Source organism: Syngnathus typhle, linkage group LG4 (genome assembly GCF_033458585.1).
Source record: "Syngnathus typhle isolate RoL2023-S1 ecotype Sweden linkage group LG4, RoL_Styp_1.0, whole genome shotgun sequence".
Taxonomy (NCBI): Eukaryota; Metazoa; Chordata; class Actinopteri; order Syngnathiformes; family Syngnathidae; genus Syngnathus; species Syngnathus typhle.
The window spans coordinates 19,118,998-19,138,230 of record NC_083741.1 but is presented as its reverse complement, the minus strand read 5'-3'; the positions used below and the strand labels follow the sequence as shown (position 1 = coordinate 19,138,230).

The 19,233-nt window shown below is 41.7% G+C and overlaps 2 protein-coding genes across 4 annotated transcripts in view; one reads left to right on the top strand and one right to left on the bottom strand.

The window, feature by feature from the left end:
* The window catches only part of slc12a4 (solute carrier family 12 member 4), a 193,819-nt gene that overhangs the window by 83,027 nt on the left and 91,559 nt on the right, over positions 1–19,233 (top strand). The window lies entirely within an intron of this gene.
* The window catches only part of celf6 (CUGBP Elav-like family member 6), a 97,399-nt gene that overhangs the window by 23,761 nt on the left and 54,405 nt on the right, over positions 1–19,233 (bottom strand). For both annotated transcript variants that reach the window (XM_061277539.1, XM_061277540.1), the window contains exons 3-4: positions 10,570–10,618; positions 2,118–2,246 (exon numbers count right to left, since the gene is read on the bottom strand). In XM_061277539.1, the coding sequence (XP_061133523.1) occupies positions 2,118–2,246; positions 10,570–10,618 (178 nt within the window). The remainder of the gene's footprint in view (positions 1–2,117; positions 2,247–10,569; positions 10,619–19,233) is intronic.

The window sequence follows — 19,233 nt, the reverse complement described above, 5'->3', positions numbered from 1 at the left end:
CTGGACTATAAGCCGCAGGTGTTTTTATGTTTAATTTCTATATATAAGAGAGAGAATATGCGAAAATCATACAATATCATAAAAATCCATAGATAAGACGCACAAGTTTCAAAGCTTGTCCAAAAAAGTAGCGGCTTATAGTCCAGAAAATACGGTAAATCCTTGAGCCTTGGTTGAATTGAATTCTGAATAAAGATTCCCACTCATGTTCTAAAGTTTCATTGTCATATCAAACATCCACTGACTTTTGTCCCTATGTGCAGCCCAGGAAGAATGCCGCACAAAAACATCTCCAATTAAATGGAAGTGCCAGAATCTCATGAATTATAGCATACGTGTTGATTCTTTTTTTTTTTTTTCATATTTGACATCTCCGAATGAGTCGGGCCAAACGCAGCGAGGAGATTGCATTGCTTTCAAGTGAAGGGATCTCGCCAGTACCTTTTGAATTCCCTGGGTAGTAATATGTATGCATGAATTCCATCTGGCTGGATGGGTGACATTTATAACACAACTTAATTATAGAGCTAAAAGCCGTCTCTCTATTATTCCTGACAACCCGGGGCTCTATTCAATTCTGGCGGCAAACGCTGCCAGTACTTTAGAGAATCGCTGCGGCGATGGCGAGGGTGAGGAGGGTTTGAAATTCTCGGTCTTTCTATCGGGCGAGGAGGGCGGTGCTGAAAGGCTTCTGAGAAGTGCACATTGACATCAACATAGCAGCATCTTGGAGGAGATAGCACAGTCAATTTCAAAAGTCAGTTTCATTTGAATTAGGTTCATCTAGAGCTTGTTGCTAGGTAAAATAAATTGCAAAAAAACCATTAAAGGACTTCATTTGATGCTCGGTGTGTTGAACTCTCATGACATTTGCTGATGTCACATTCAAGTTTTTGAAACGTGTTAGCTGAACTTTTGTATGACTTTGAGCCATTCGACATTTGGAGGTTACACTGTACTGCTAATATTCAGTTGTTGTTTTTTGTCGCTATGGAAGGAGTGAAGAACAAGTGAGAGGGAAGTAACGAGTGCGAGACGAACGCCGCTAGAGGAAACATATGGCGCACAAGGAAAGAGAGGACTTGCGAGGAGGGTGAAAAGGAGCCAAAGTATTGCTCCTGTCGAACACGCCGGCACCGGCCCGATTTCATTTTATGTGCTGTCAATCAGCCCGAGGCATCTGAGCAGACAGAAAGGAAAAAAAGCGAGGCATGGAAAAATAGGAAGCAAGCAGTTGACGGGGTGGATGAATGTGGTTGGGGGACACAAAGAAAAAGAGCTGGGATTAACAGCGAGGGCAAGCGATGTCGACGCTGAAAGACCCGCCGTTCGATACCAGCAAGCCTTTTTTATTGATTTAACAAGAGAACGCATGCGTTTTCTCACGCTGCCTTGCCGTCACACGTCATCGTATAGACGGACACGTCACGGCTTACAGATACTTATCGAGCCGCTTGCACTGGACGTGTAGTTCACTTTGTTGCCGTATGACATCTTGTCAAAGGTAGCAAATATTTGAGACGTTTGTGCATGCATGGTTGAAGACTCAATTCATTGATGTATTCTCACTTAATGAAGAGGTTTAAGGTCAAATTACGGAATAATCGGAATATCCTGACTAAACCAGATGTCAGTTCTCATGACGTCTTCTATGGTCATAGAAGGATTTAAAAAGTAACCCCGAAACCCACGTCCCTAAAGATGCGACTCCAAATCCTTTGCCAAATGGATTTTAGTGGTTTAAAAAAGGTGGAAACTTGGGAAAAAAATCCCCCTGATGTAATACGATATGTTTTCTGCTATATCGAGAGTGAGTGCAGCTAAACACAGAGCATGGCTGGTTTATTTACAGCAGGGCATAATGGTCGCCCGGGGAGGGATGATGGCGATGTGGGGAACAAAAACACGTTGTTTCAGATAACAGGTGGGGAAGGGGAAGATATGAGCTGATGATTTTGTAAGACGTGAGTGAAAATGGAGTAGTGCGGAAAAGGAAGGACGTGTTGGAGCACCGTGACAATGAGCGAGCGAGCGAGTTGCACTGCCTCAAGGATGCTCGAGCGGAGGCGGCTGAAACGCGAAAGGAATGACAAGGGACCACGTGTGTGTGCTCTGACCCTTACTGGCCCCATCAGGACCCCGCAGGACGGTGCACTCCTCGATTTGGCCAAAGGTCTCGAAGAGCCGCCGGACGTCATCCTCGCTCTGTTGCTTGCCGAGCATCCCCACAAACAGCTTCCTGTCTTCTGGATCAGAAGAGAGGGAAAAACAACGGCTGATGGTAGCATTCTGCTGAGCCGAGAGGTGCTCGTGCAACCCCCCACCCCCACACTGCCCCCGATGTTAGTCATGTCTAGTGTGCTGAGCTGTGCATTTCAACCAAGGACAGGACAACTTTTTCATTTACTATCTACCAGTTTAATTTTTTTCAGTAGTGCCTAAATACTGGACTATAAGCAGCTAGTTTTTACCTTGCGGTTTATAGTCCAGTGCGGCTTATCAATTGATTTTTCATGATTTTGACAATATAGTATAATTTGTGCATATTCTTATATGGAAATTAAACACCTGCGGCTTATAGTCCAGTGCGGTTTATATGTGAACAAAACAGAATTTTAGCTAGTGCATCTTACATTTAGGTACGGTTTATAATCCAGAAATTAGGGTAATTCTGACTGATGGTAACCAGTAGGACGTTAATAAACTTTTTTTGTCCAATTCACATATTGTTTTAATCGCCTAATTAAAAATCGCAATTTGGAAGTGTAAGTAGCCAAATATGTCAAGGTTGCCAAGTCGTCGGCCAAATTGTTGTTTTTCTTTTTCATTAGCCCAGCAAATATTTTTTTATTGTGCTGATGTTATTGTTGCTGCTATTATTAAAAGTAATGTTATTGCTTGTGCGAGACAACTTTGGAAAACTTCTCACCAACAAGACAATTGGAGTGGAAGAAAGAATAAACACTGAGCTATTGGAATGTGCAGTAACACTGAATAACATTCTTCTGTTATTGCGTATAATTATGAGTAAGGCTGGATAACAAAAGCACCAAGAAATAATCAGTTTTGTAAACACGTTCTGAGTCTATTCACTTATTGTAAGAGTTACAATCATCACAAGCACGGTGAATTGAAATGCCTTTATTGTCATTGGACAACAGGTTTCCAACAAAATTAAAAGGGTTTGTTGTTGTTATTTTATTATTATTTTAAAATTAATCCAGCTTGTTAATAAATGTGTTCTTTTCAAGAGCAAGATAAAAGTTGTGCTCCACTATCATTTTGAAAAGTCGGAGAGATTAATTTTCCCAATCTATCCTGGTATAGACAGAGCGTTCATCTTATTTTACATCTTTTGCATTATTCATCTCCAATTCGGCTGAGTTGTGGAAGAAAATGGTTACAAGCAAGAGCCCGTCCACAGCACTGATAGAAAGCGGCAGCGAGGGGGAGAGAACTTTATTGCGGATGACACTGTTGATCTTCCACATGAGTCATTTGACTGGTACGGAGCGTTGAGGTGCGCTGTTGGTGCGGAGGTGAGGATGGCGAGACCGTCACCCGGGCCTCAACAGATGTGACGCCTCCTGTACCTGCCAGGCCCCATTAGATGCATCTGGTCAAAAAATAAAGCCTCCGCCTTTGCGGCGAGGTATTCCGATCGTGCTCCATCTCTGTAAAGTTCAAATGAGACACGTGCGCGATACCCGCTTGGCCACACAAATGACCACCTGCATAATCAATAAGGCTCCGGCGCCTGATGGGCTCGGCTGCTGCTGTTGTACTGCTGGTGTCTAGCTGGGTTGTAGATGTGGATTGCATGTGGATTGGGGGTATATTTATCAAACAGTTAAATGCCATATTTTATTTAATGATTTTAAGTTTTATAGTAGTATAGTAGAAGAATTATTCTATTCTATTCTATTCTATTCTACTCTATTATATTATATTATATTATATTATATTATATTATATTATATTATATTATATTATATTATATTATATTATATTATATTATATTATATTATATTATATTATATTATATTATATTATATTATATTATATTATATTATATTATATTATATCATGTGTATTATATTATATCATGTGTATTTTATTATATAGTATGTACATTTTCTATTAAAAATATATTATACATGCGTCCATATTGTATAGCGTATCCTGTTTACAAACAGGGATGAAGGAAGGCAGACTCTACATTTAATAGTATATTTATTATGTTTTATCATAATAATTTAGTGAACTACTCTCTGAACTACACATTCAGAAAAACTGTGTGTGGGTGGTTAGAATGGAAATGAGCTCCACCGTTGTGTTACAGTGGGCCAAAAGTACAAAAAAAGCTCACTACCATCCAGAAAAAAATGAGTTGGTTGTTTAATTTCACACTTGAGGGTTGGAAAGGCACTCCAGAGATCTGTTTCTATACAAGCAATTAAAAAGTCAATTTTCCATATAATGTCCCCTTTAAATTATTAGTCGATCAAGAAAATGTAGTCGAATGCCAATCCCGGGACGTTGGGCTTGAACATGTGTTGAGGTAAATGAAGCTGACCTCTGTTCAAGGAAGCGAAGAGGAAATATGAAAGAAGGCCGCAGCCTGTCCAGCCAACATGTGACCTAATTTGCCATGAAAGCTCCTCTATCCTTCAGATTTCCACTGAGGGGTCCCTGTTAAATGGGCAGAGTGCAGTTTTACAACCCCCCCCCCCCACACACACACTGTGTGCTAATGTTGTGGGACCAAAAAAAAAAGTCTCATCTTGGTCCTGGCCTGAGGAGATCTAATGGTGGCTTTACAAGGCTAATTAACAAGCCATGAGCGAGGTAATGAACTTTCCAAATGTGCTGGCAAACGCAAAAATAAATGACACCCCTGCGAAGGCATTAAAGGAAGTGTGAGTGTACTTCAGAGCCATCCTCCGGGAGAGCAGAATGAATTTGGTGCTTGCTATCTTTTCATTGCCTGACCTGAGAGAGTCTCCGCCGGCCAGCCGCCTGCCCTGGCCCCGAGTATTGATTGCTATTAATTAGTCCTCTTTGCACCTGTCTGTGAAGCTGCTCGCAGTGGATTTTTACAAGTTCACCCCCCACCCACACATTTCCCATGGCCACTTGCGCACTTTAAATTGGCGTTTTATGAATATGAATATCATGTAATGCACCCTCTGCGTAAGGGGATGACACCACGACTTTAAAGAGTAATCCATTAAAAGTGAAGAGGAGCAAAAAAATGGAGAGCCCTTATGTGCACCCGTATATTTGCATTAAGAAGCTTGAGGCTCTTCATATAGAAGCAACAAGAAATGAATTGAAAAATCAACAACACTTCTCTGCTAAACTGTAAACATCCAGAAACATTTTGAAAACTGTACTTAGTATTATATTATTATTTTCTTATTATAAGACTTTTTATAAAATGTTAAATATCATAAAATATATAAATATTATTATAATAAAATATTATGAATTAAATATTATAAATTATATGTTATATTTGTATAAGATTATATATAATCTATAAATATAAGTATACATTTTTTACACAAGATTATATATATAATCTATAAATAATTATCTAAATAAATATATATATGTATATATTATGAGATTTTTTACACACACACCTTCCCTCTATTATATTCAACTTGTATTCTATCATAATCCTTCTCTTTCTCTTCTCTCTTTCTTGCCAAATAGCTAGTTGCTACAAAGTCTATATTTCAATTTGTGTCTATGGTAAGACTGTTTTTGAAAAGAATAACTGTGCTGTGGTAAATATCTTTTGTTTTCACCATTCCATCATGCCTGCTGGCTTTTGTCGAGGCGGCTTGGTAGTAGCAAGTGTTCACAAAGCATGGACAGCTGCACCCGACAATAAAAGATGCCTACCAGGCCGCCGGGTGCATTTTCGAACGCGGCGTAATGTTCCGGGCAGCATATCAGAGAAGTTGCACTTCTTATGGACTCATTAGCGAAGCATGATTTTTATTTATTTATTTAATTTGTTATTTACTTAATTATTTTGGTGTGCCTGCGAGGCTCGCCAACGGATGCGTTGGTACATGAAAGTACGCAGAATGGCTGTATAAAATGTTAAAAAATGTTTATTTGAATAGCGAGTCGGGCTATGTTTCGCGTCATCTACTAGGTGTCCGGATTGCGTGACGGCCATGGGAATCAGTTTTGGAATTAAATCGCACCATTTGCCTTTTAGTCAAGTCCATTTTGGGGGTGTAATGAACATTCCGTATGCTTCCACCTAGTGATAAAAAAAAGGCTGCAAGTGAAGTTTTTAAATAAAAGAACAGAACACACTAAAATAGCCTGCTTACAAAAATGACCCTGCAAAAGCCAAACAATCCATTTACGGCTTAAACAGGCTTATATTGACTTTCATAGGGGATATCAAATATTTTTTTTAATAATAATAATAGTTGCTCCATTGCATAATATCATTGGCAGATTCAGATTTTTTACTCTAAAAAATGTCTGAGATGGTTCTGACTACACTTCTAGAAAGTTCCTCGGGAAACTTCCGAAGTCGAACTGCTGTCACGGATGAGATATACCTCAAAACTTGAGTAAATCCCGCGAGACATCGGCATACCTCGTGAGACTTTGGATGAATGAGCGTCAAAAGGGATTTTGAAAGCTTCTTTCTTTGACTTTCTGGAGGGAGATCTTTTTTGTGTGTGTGATGACACCACAGAAGGGTACAAGTGATGGAAAAAAAATAAAATTATGATTATGTCCACAGAACTCTGCCCGAGCTAAAATGACCTGTAGTAAATGCTGAAAACAACGAATAAGCAAAAATAATTTATTTTATCAGTTATCTTTTAATTTAGCGAGTCACCTTCCAAGACCTACCCCCCCATACATTCAAAGCTGCTACCACAAAAGTTAAATTCAGCACCCTGCACTTTCATTAAAGTCAAATGCTTGTTGTGCGTCAACAAAATGTCAGCTTTTGGTTTATTTTATTTTTTATCCATCAACTCCCTACATTTTTATACTTTCATCACAGTCATGAAGGTTAAAATGCTTTTTACAACAGTTTCTATTATTTCCTTTGGGAATAACTGCTTGTAAATTAAAACAAATTGGATGTCAACCAGCATCCAGGTCACAAAGAATTTAAAAAGAAATCTGCTTATGCCAATGTGAGTGAGGGACAATCAGTTTTCCAAGGTTGCCACGCCTGCTCTCTTGAATGAGCAATCTTCCAGAGAAATTTCTCTAGAGGTGTTCTAGTCGATAAGGTTGTTCGCTGGGAAAAGCAGTGTTGAATCACAGATAAGCAAAAGGAACTTTTCCGTTGGATGGAATCATTATTTTTCATTTCAATAATTATTAACGCTTGATGGAGTTTTGAATTTTTTTTCTCTTTGTCACAACTTGCATTGAGTCGGTGTCTGATTCAAGTATAGTAATTAATTGGTTAATTATGAGTGTAATGAAAGTAACATCCTGCTTAATGTTTTTTCTACGTGGATACAGACTGGAAATAATCGCACAAAAACAAACATTTCAGTTGTCAGTGTTGTGATGCAACAACACGTTGTTTACATGCAAATGCATTACTCTCACAAGCAGAGCTGACACACTTGTATACCGACAACGGCTTGCAACCTTCTGGTCTGCATGCAAAATAGTTGACAGAAACCAATTGCCTGTCGTTGTTTTTGTGCAAAGGCCCTCGCCCAAAGCTCGATAAATTAACGGTTAACAAAGCTTTAATTGATGTAGTGCAATCTCTGCTTTGTTCTGCTCATACTCAAAACTGCCCGCTGCAGTTGCGTTTTGCTGGGCGGTAGTTTCGGTGCACAGAGGGATACTTTGGCTTCATTTGCATGTAAAGTGGAACACGGTCCTCTGACGGCATGAGGTGCCTCCAGACAGCCGCTCCCGTGTTGCCTGCCAGACTGTGCCAGCCAGCGGACCCTCACTTATCCCATGCCCGCTGGGCTCGGCTATGACAGCACACGGCGCGACATCTTAAGGTCCCGTCAATCTGCCGACTGCCCTGACTGGGGTCACTCTTGTGAAGAACGGCTTTGCAAGGACAAACGTGAGCCCTTTGCAGACTCTTCCCCTTCAGCGAGATAGACAAAAGGCGTGGAGATATTAAAAAGACTCACACTCGGACCGCTGGGAATAGAATCCAGGCGCCGCCGTGCTCTCGGCACTGTATAAGCATCCAATAAAGCCAACGGATGGGGGAGCTAATAAACAACGAGGACATCCATCCATCCATTTTCTAGAGCGCTTATCCTGTTTGGGGTTAGCCTGAAGCTTTCCCAGCTGACTTATGCTTCGTTTTCATTGCCGACGATTGGTTTTCCACTTTGTGCAATAGAAAACATTCCAGATTGAATGCATCAGTTGGAACACAGAAAAATGTGAGGGCAAGGATCAACTGTACTGGCACATGTTTAATGACTTTAGTATCTGTAGCCAAAATGGCACACGAAGAAAAAGTCCATATTGACAGACAAGAGTAGATACTGAGCCATCTCGAGTCTCCTCATCATGAAGCTTTCTCCTAACTGACAGTAGTGGGACCCTGTCTCAGAGATTGTGTTTAGATAATAGCCATCTCCAATCATAGATAATCTGGCTCCCATCTTTTTCTCCACAGACAAGGTCAGGGGGAGAAGATTCCCGGGCGAGGCAAGAAGGGCGATAGGGAATGGGGGCGGCTCTCGCATGATTTACTACTGAGATTCACTCAGCTGCCTCTATCACTCTCCGTTAACTTTTTCATCCTGTTGTCGTGGCCCCTTTTGCTCATCCCGCCTTCTATCTCTCAAATTCCTCCACGGACACAGCAGGCCTCACTATCGCTTGCTTCATCTTTCTCCTCGCATCGGCGTACCAATAAGATGGCGTAAGAAGAAAACCAATAGCGAGAGAAAGGGGCAGAGTATAGATAGAGGAGTTGACATTTTCTGATTCTTGCCCCATTTTGGAATAAAGCTTTTGAATAGAGATGTATAGCTTGTTCGCCCATGGGCTGTCAGTAGTGCGAGTAAGTACGGGTTCCATTCTTCACTTGTTCAGATCAGACAGGTTCAAGCAAAGAGAGAGAAAATTGATAAAAGAGGGGGATGACCCCCCCCCCCCCCCTTGCTTAAATGTTAGGTAAACCCACAGTTTTAGAACTCATTTGAAGACCCATTTCTATTCTTTGCCGTGTGACGTATTCCAAAAAACTGTGACTTCATACTGAAGGTGCAAATGTTCCAAATGACAATCTAGTGTCTCTCACTGTTAATTATACCTGACTGGTCCTTTCACAAATGAATCCTTGCTCCTCTTTCTCTTTGTCAGCCCGGGCTGTCTATTTCCCTTTAACCGCACAGCTTCATAGTAAATCTCATTTCATTGTCAGCCGTGACTGTGGTTTACTTCCCTTGCCGGCCAGCCGACTTCCTGTTGCCATTAAAGCTCAATATCTCTGTTGGGGCCTGTCGGCTTGGTCTTATTTCAATCCGTTCTGTTAGCGAGCCTGTCCTCCCATATAGAAACTTCATCTAACAGACGAGCGACAGATGTGCCGGCCAAAGAGCCGTCTGTATTCCGTATCATTCACGCCTGTACGTCTCCGTTCGCTGAAAGAGGAGTAGTGATTGATATTGGGATCCATCCATCCTCCCCTCTTAAGGCTAGAGATCTAATTTATCTCAGTGAGAATGCCAAATGGCTCTCACACAAGCCTTGTCGGTCAGACTTTGCCCGTTTTTTTTAGATGTCCGTTAATTAAAGTGCCGCCATGACAAAAATAAGACTCGCTTTGGGGGTCTACCCCGCCGATGGGAATTAGCCATTTGATTCACACTCGGGGCGGATAAATCACAGACGTGGCTCGGTCTGAAATTTAAGCAGACGCTGACTGGTTCAATTAGAGCCAATGCCACCCAGTGTGCGCATGTTTAACTGGCTACATCTGCATTAACCTCCTGTGATGGTCGTCACGGAAATGATGCAGTCAGTCATCGGGCCTTATTGTGAGGGTCGTGGCCAGATATCGAGAGGAAAATAGATTTGTGATGACGAATTTAAGGTTAGCAACACCTGCACATTCCCTCCAAACGTTCTTCTCTTGTGTACAATGGAATCTGCTATTTTATTATTCTTATGTTTTTTCAATTCAATCACAAAACTCAAGATAGCGTCTTGAAATTGTCTAGCTCAGTGTTTTTTTCTCCCTTCAATTTTGTTTGTCTTCTCGTTTTTTTTGTCTCGCCTTTCCCCCCGAAGCCTCAAGCAGACGGTTCAGTGTGTCTACTTATTGCGCTCCATCTTCTTTCGTCTTTCCGCCGTGTTCCTCTCGCTTGTCTTTGACCCGCTCGCGGTGACTGTGAACCGCGACAGCCCCCTTTTTGCTGGCACAGATGGGAAGTCAATAGAAGCAAGTGACCTATATTACGGACCGTGCTGCTAACTCCCAGTGCGTCTCAAGTGAGAGGAGAATATTAAGGATTGTGCTTTTACCACTGTGTGTGTCAGTGTTTTGTTTTTTTGTTTTTTGAAGTTATATACCTCCCCGTCCTTCGCTGTCTGCTGGCTTCACCTGGATGGGACGATTCATCTGGAGAGAGAGAAAAAAAAGAAGTAATTGTTAGCGTGTAACAATGAGGCCAACTTATTTCATCAAGAGCCTGAAGATGCGAAAGGTAGTCCCTGGTGTGTAATGAGTACTTTGTTTGCTAAACACAAAAATCCCAGCCAGTGGGTTTAATTAATGCAGGGCGCCGCCTCGAGAGATGCCCAAATTCCCCTCACAGTTCAGCAGAGTTCGCACTTTTCAATGACGGCACCACACCGGGTGTCAGATGGCACTCGGAGATTAATGCTATTACATCAGCCACTCCCGCACCTCCAGGCAGAGGTCCTTTCTGGCCTGCTCACTCTTCCTGTTCCTCTCATGGCTCTAGACTCAGAAACACAATAGCACTTAAGGTCTACTTGTTCTTCCTGAGCTGGAGTTTTTCTTGCAGCTCCTTGCATATCCAGGTCACATGCGTCATATTCCTTACTTTTTCTTTTGTCACTTGTGGGTCCGTCTCACCGATGACATATGAACGGCACAAGGCGCTGCCCGCTCAGATCACTCAGCTCGGGCAACACGGTGGGTGTCGAGCCTCGAGGCAGTGCAGCACTTGACAGTGGTTGACATGAGCCGGGACCGTAGAGCTAAATATAGATTTGAGTCTGGTTGGCATGTATCGACTCAGATCCAAAGTACATGGCGACACCCAGGGAACACAATTTACTCGCCCAGGGATATTAATGAAGGCTATAAATGTTTCCTAAGACAAATTTCAATAAAAGTTGATATTAAACCTCATTAGATCGTCTCTACTTGCTACTGATACATTTTCATTCACAAAAACAGCTATGGCTGGTTGCTGGAAGTCCACAGTCTAAACTTCCTTGGATAAAGGTCTTTGTTGTATGCAAGCATCAGGACTAATGTAGGTCAACTGTAGCACTCAAAGTGTTAAATGTACGGTACTTACTTTAAATATAAAAGTGTCACAGTTTGTCTGGCATGAGAAGTTAAGGACAGCCTGAAGCTTGGAAGATCGCTTCTTTTTGAGATCAGTCAGCTTCTGGGACTTTTAAGAGCCAACGATTGGCCAACTATTAGTGGCCTTGAGTCCTAACGCTCTACAACAAGAGTCATTAGTCGTACCAAAAGTACATTTGGGGTTGCTAGGCAACAGAGTGGAGGTGCCCGGCAGGCAGACAAAGCGAGCGAGCCTGTCGGTCCTCGGGCAGTTTGCCAACCAATTGGCACTTGGTTCTTTTTTTCCTTTTTTTTTTCCTTGGCTAGGTCCAAGGAGGTCATAGCGAGTGTGCGCAAGAAAGAGTCTGTAAACTCCCACACCTTCCAGCATGTCCTACTTTCTTGTCCCTTTTCACTGACTCTGACCGGGACTTTTCAGAGCAAGTCTGCTGCTGCAATTTCTGGGCCAACTATTGAGTCACTGCTAGCATGCACATGCTTATAGCAGTAGCTCCGTCTCCTAGTACTGTCCCCTTGCGAATATTACAAACCCTCCCTGACAGTATCACAAAAAGTCTTTGGGCTCAATAACAGCAGGTGTCTTAGGTGACATTTTAATCCCTTATTACAGAGTGCAGGATTAGCCAACAGATCAAGGCTGAGTTAATTATATGAATTCATCAGAGAATGGGCGAAAAGGCAGCCTGTCTTCCCCTTGGGCCAAGCATCCACCAACCACTAACCCTTGCTCACACAAAATCCAGACGAGTCACATTTGGTCTATCCGGGGTAGCTAGCTAATAAGGATTTTAGTGTCGCAGTGGCGCAGTGCTGCCTAAAGATGGATTTACACTACATAGTCCAAGTGACACCGATTTTTGCTCTTGTCGCCATCCTACATTGGTACCTTCCAATGTGGCCATCTCAGATGACTACTGTGAATGGAGATCAAAATAAAGTGGCCTTATCCGACCAAGCAAAAATTTCTATCCCTGGTCCCGCCTTTGCCCCGTTGGCTTTTACACAGTCACCGTTGTCTTGTTAAAGCATAGGTGTCCAAGTAAAGGCCAGGGTCCAGATACGGCCCGCCACATCATTTTATGTGGTCCCCGAAGACAAATTGTGTATCAACTTCATCTGTCAAAACTAAAGTTACAAATTGGCTTCACCATAAAAAATATATTGATAGCAATTTTTGTTACCATTGATGTTTTCAAAATATTTGAACAGTTTTTACTAGTCTCCGGTTTCAAACTTAGTTATTCATTAGTTTGTTGACGGTCGTAATGGCCCTCCGAAGGAAACTATGACTATGATGCAGCCCGCGACAAAAATGAGTTTGACACCACTGCTCTAAAGTAATGTGTGTGTGGCTTTTGTCCATGTTCCATGTCAGTCCCTTTCACACATCCCACACAGGAGACACACCGGTTATCAGATATAGACATGAAATCAGACTTACCAGTGAAAACCAGTCTCAGTGAAATGATTTCTAGCATTTTCCCGCCGGGCCTATACAAAATAAGCTGCATCAACATTCGGAAGAAAGACATCCGGCTTATTCATCTGGCAGAGGTCTTGCTGCGGGGGATAGAAGCTCCCCCACCTAACCAAAGCCCCCCCCCTGTCCATGTCTTGCTTTATATTTGTCTCTCAGTGCCCTTTTGGCCTCCAAAACCAATATGCTTCCCTCCACAGCCCCTTAATGGCTTGATCAATGCTGACAAATAGGCAGCTCATGCTGTCCTGCCTGGGAACGCGTAGTTCTGCGCCTACGCAGGCGCAGTTAGAGAGGCCATCTCTCGTTCTCCTCATCCCTGCTATTTTTCCACTTTTTTTTTAACATTCAACCCTCCCTTCCTCCCTCTACATTTCCCCTCCTTCATGCTCTATTTGCTTTATGTCTATACATTCACTTTTTGTCTTTTTTTCCTCTCCACTCTGCGGCATTGAATCTATATTTTTCATTATTTTATGATGAATAAAAGTGTGTTTAAGACATGGAGGGTTGGGAAAACTATAGTGCGGAAGAGTGGAGCTCGCTTGCATTATTCTACTGAAGGACTTTACTGCCTGTGTGTGGTGTGTGTGTGTGTGTGTGAGTGTGTGTTTGCATGCAGATGCTTCAGTCTTAGCGTGTCTGATTGATAACAAGTGCAACAGAGAGAAGTGAGACAAGGTCAGTGCTGGCCTTTGACCATGCTTGACCATGCTTTGTCTAAAGGGAGACAAAAAGTCAACAAGGACAGATTATTTATATATATTTTCCATGTTGCACGACAGTCTGAAAACATGAAAAATGTTAACCAAGCACTGTGGACAGGACAGTCTCAAAATTTGTACAGCTGAAGAATCACCAATAGCCAATAGTAAAATACAGTAGCGTAGTAGGCCCAAGAGTTAATTAAAACAAGGCAGAGATTTACTCCTGAAATCTGAATTTGATTTATTTATGGATTCAATATTATTTATTCTACGCCACTCTAACAGTGGATATTTTCAATATAAAAACTGTGCTTGAATATAGCACAATTAAAATAAACCCTCCCCTTAATGATTCAAAAAACTTGTATGTGCATCTAAGTTAAATATAAATTTATCAAAATAAATGTTTTCAAAACAAAATGTTCCAAAAGAGTGGATGCAAATGTATTCTACCAAGAAAGTGAATCACAATTGAACTGCCCCAGAAAACCTTGCAATGGAGACGCTCTCTGATTGGTTGCTGGGAAATAGCTCGTCTTTCATTAATAGGCAAATGTATTCTTAGGTTATCGGCACACCAGTGATTCTTCTTCATGCATACCCTAAACTATCTTTTTGTGAACTGTTGTATTTATCTAAAGGAACCATGATAAATCTTCTCAGCCAGTCACATTAGTCACTTTAGTCTTAAACAGCTCCACCAATCATGGCGCTGGATGACAAATATAAAAGTTCTCCATAAGGAAAAATGTCACCTGGCATACAAAGTGAAGAAAAAGTACATGTTGATGCAGTGCCGATATCAGATAATGAGCCTCTCTGAGGTGCATTCATCAATTCAGATTGTTAGAGTCATCAATAATACAAAGCCCGACTGATCAATTGATTAACCATATGCAAATGCACGAGACTGAAAAGTATAATTAATCATTCCCAAACAGCAGCTTTCAAAGTGTGTCACTTCCCGGTAGCAACTTGAAAATATAAAGGGGGAAGAATAATTACTAAGAAATACTTTAAGACTTTCCATTGAGCACCAAGCAATTAAGGATATGCCCATTTTCAGACGCTAATGCTGCTAATCTGTGTAGCCAACAAAATGTATTGTAACTGTGTGTAACTTGCTTGAAAATGGCGGCCCTTCATCTATCCCGCCAAGTCCCCAAGTCACAGTCGAAACAATGCAAAAGGATGTTCTTACACAGAAAACGGCTTGAAAAATTTTATTTACTTGGTTTTCCTGTCCTGTTGAACTTGCTCAACAGCGGCTAGCAAAACAAATACCGCCGCGGCGCACTACCGCTGAGCACTGAAATTTCCAATAAAACTCTATTTTGTGTCAATGTCCATGGAAAATTGAAAACCACAGTGGTCGTTTCAGTGCAATCCAACCGCCAGACAGGCAAACAAACTGGAGTGGAAACAAAACCTACTCGATGGAGAAAACTGACTTTTCTCATTTGATCACATAGCGATTTAATTTCTTTGTCTTTTTTAGGGCCATCACAGATTTCCACCTTGATAAGCCAACATCTGTTTGATCCGTCTTATTATGATTCCTGCCGCTCGGCTGTGATTTCATTTTAGCTGCTGGTTCCGTTTATAGCCTTCGACACTCATTAAAGGTGTTTAATGCTGACTGACTTTTCTTAGAAAGCTAACAAAGAGCTGATGGCACTTGATAAGATGGAGAATCCATCCTTGTGAAGGCAAAATACTGCATGAGACTATCGCTCAATCTTTTTCTGTTTATTGATAGTTGATAATTATGGTGATTGTTCATAGAAATGTGAATATATTCTGTCTAAATGAAGTATTAAAGGGAATAAATCTTTCGTTAGTCTAACGACACAGTTGTATAATTCATATTTGAACATTTTTGGGGAAAAAAAGGAAAACATAGTTTTTGCAAGCACAATATTATTCTTTACATGATTTCATAACATTATGATGGCACATCAAAATAGTAACAACGAGATATTCATGAAATTAATATTCTCAAATTACATAATTTTTGCATTTAGAAAATGATTGATGTCTTGCAAATGTTTGGAGAGATGCTCCGATCTTTTGCACCATTTTTAATAACCTTGGTGACTTTTACAATAATCTACAGCAGCATTTTCCAAGCTTATGATAGTAGACATATGTTTTCTTGATAAATGGCTTTTGATTCAATAACATGTTTAGCATTATTTTTCTATTGTATATGCTGTCCATGTTTTGGCAGTGCATGATAAAGTTTTGTAATATGTAGGTCTTAAAACGAAAACGTTTTGCAAGTAATAAGACGATGAATCATTTTGGTCAAAATGTAAACAAAAGGGGGTACTTAATCTTTCATAGATTTCCTTTGTCATTATCGGCTAAAAGATATCCATTACAAAATTTCACTCAAAATGTGGCCAGGGTATGAGCAAGCTGCAGGGCTTAACTTTATTTGCTTTTTGTAAAGGTTTTGGCGAAATACTAAAAAGTACAGCTTGTATGCAAATCCAGGTCAAGTCCCTTCTCTTCTTGATGACAATGAGGAACATTTTTAAATTAGCATAGAAAATCTTGAGTAAATGTATGCTACTCCACAAAAAAAGGCTTTCAGGATCTATTCAGATATGTCGTTCGTAAAAACCCACCCGGTTTAAAATACAAGTACCTCCCTCAGGACCTATTTCCCTGACAGGTAAGCTCCTAGATTGAGCAGAAGCCTTGCTGTACCGTCCCAAATTACACCTTCCATCACCCATCACTCACACATCAGGACACCCTGCCCCTTATTCCGACGTGAAAGAAGAAACAGGGCCAGCGCAGCGGGAACGGCGCTCTCTCTCAAATTGGAGCGTGTGTTCACCGTCGCCTCCCCACCAGGCCAGGAAGTCAGGAGAGTTTCAGTCGGCGGAGTTTGTTGGAGCAGACGGGGTTAGAATCCGAGTGATGGGAAACCCACGAGCGGAGCTCAGTGTGGAGTCGCACTGAGAGGGAATAGGCTCTGACAGCTTGCTACATGCGTGGACAGCGGGAAGATTTGGCCTATTCTTAGCTCTGAACCCCTCCTGCTATTTAATTGTGTTTGGGACGGGTTCTATCGGGTGAAGTCATCTGCACTCAAAACTCACAGAAAGGAAATGTGACAGTTCATCTATCCAAATTTGTACTTAGCCTTGTTAGCCAGGTTGTAGTCAACCCTGGATTGGTCTGACACAGAGAGTGGGAATCCATTTGACACCGAGTACATGGAAGTCAACAACTATGCTAACCAAGAACTGCGAGACCCACAAGAATCACAATCCAAGAAGTAACTGGGTTAGTTAGACACTGAGAAAGTTTTGTGGCATTCGAGAATGTCATGGCAAGAACCTCGATGCCTATTTCATACCAGCCAGCGTGGTATCTATATGACACTTTTGCTTTAAGGTCACGCATGTCGAAAAATGTCACATCAGACTCACACTATTCCCTCACCGCATCTCCTTATGCGTTTTGTTTTCCTTTTGGTTATGTCTCCGTAATCCCTCCTCTCATTCCCCGTAATTGCCCACCAGGCAGGAGCGTTGACATTTATTTATCTCTCTCTATCTGTGCTGGCTCCTCCGAGAGGCTCCGCCTGCTTTTGGCAGTGTCATGCCATCCAATTCCGGGACTGTGGACCCGTGCTCATAATGGTCCTATCTTCGCTTAATTTTGGTTGGACTTGAAGCGGGAGGAGTCGAGGGGGGAGGCCCTGAGACAGAAAACGAATGAGAAATTGAGCCATCATGTTATCCTCTGCTCCATAAAGCCTCTTTTCTTTCTTGGACTGGAGATAGATTGCCATGGAGGTCCATGCACCCAATGGTCAGGCTGCTGCTATATTACCTTTACTGCCCCATTTTTACCTCCCCCTCCCCCCCTCCCTCTCTAGCGGAGGGGTGACGATTGGACACAGAGCGATAAGACTAACAAATTAGTCAAAGTGACAGAGAGTTTTATGAGGTCTGCTTCTTTGAGGCGACCGTTCTCCCTTCGCCGTCTCTGGCTCATTCTCGAGGGATGTTCGCCTCGCCAGGGCGTGTGGAGAAAGTATTCGGAAAAGGAAGTAAAAGTGGCGGCGGGGCAAAGGGGGATAGAGAGAGAGAGAACCAAACGCAAGGAAGTAAGATTAAAGATGCGAGATTAGTGGAAGAAATCACGGATACGAGAAGCTTGGGGATCAGGCAACAATGGAAAAGTTCAACTTTGGAAGCAAGTTCTCGCTTCTGTTTAGCATTAGCATACTGAAGTGAAATGAGTAAATTAGTTTGCATAATAGGTGTGGGACCAAGTGCATACTTTTTTCTCTTCTTGTAATACGTTTCCACAGCTGTGTAAGGTAGCCAATTTACTGCGGTATGATATGCACTCTGTCTTGCCAAATTCCAAATTGTCGGATGTGATAATATTTCTTGGGCAAGGAAGGACCACAAGGGGTATTAGCTTGGACTTTGCCTTGACTGCAGTTTGATCAGAGCTGGACCATGCAGATGGTATTGTATCTGTGACAACATTGTCTTTGCAGGAATGCAAATAGGTATTTTTTTTAACTCTTATTACTCATTACTTCAGAAAAGAGACTTTGTTTACTTGTCTCAAACTGCTGGCATTTATCTGAATGTGCAAAGGCACAATATTCTGAGATTTCTTTTACAAACACAACATTGCAAGTTAGGATGAAGATAACACATTAAACATTGTTTTATCAGAGTAAGAGCAATAGCAGAGTGCAGATCCGGCATACATATATGTACTGTACAACTATTCAGCATGCATACTAATCAAGAAGATGAAATCAATAAACATGCACTCCAGTGAATACTTCCATATCACAGAAGGTTAGCTTAACAGACACAAGCCCCTGCACATAAACGCAAAGCCATAACAATAACCCGGTACCTCCCCGGGTGCATCAATCACTCCGCAAGGCCACAGTGCAAATATTTTCAAGCCAGGCTTTGTGAAACGACCCGAGTAGTTTAAAGAGAATGTCGAGAGTAATAAATGTAAAGCAATGATGGATCACGGATCCGTCACGTGAACATGCATAAGTCCTGAAAACGGAGTGATTTTATCACCCATGCATGCGGCCATGTTGATGGAACAAACACTAAATACACCCTCTTTGGCAATGGAATTAGCAAAACAAGTGTACATCAATTGTAATTAATATACCAAATATGTGATATTACATCAAAACTCCCACTATAACATTTAACATCTCTCTCAAACAGAATACTTAACTCTTGTGACCCCGCCCCCCTCCGCCTCCACCTATTCAAAGTGGAGTTTATGACAGAGCTGTCATATAATACCGCATCTGTTTCATCTTCGCCCGCGTGCATTCACTTAGAATGCTAAGTAGTTTGGGTGCTGACAACGACGCAAAAATTGGATCTGTCAGATCGCGGCGCCCATGTAATATCTTAATAAAGGAAGGCACGAAATCAAAGAAAGTGTTGACTGAAGAAAAACGTACATGT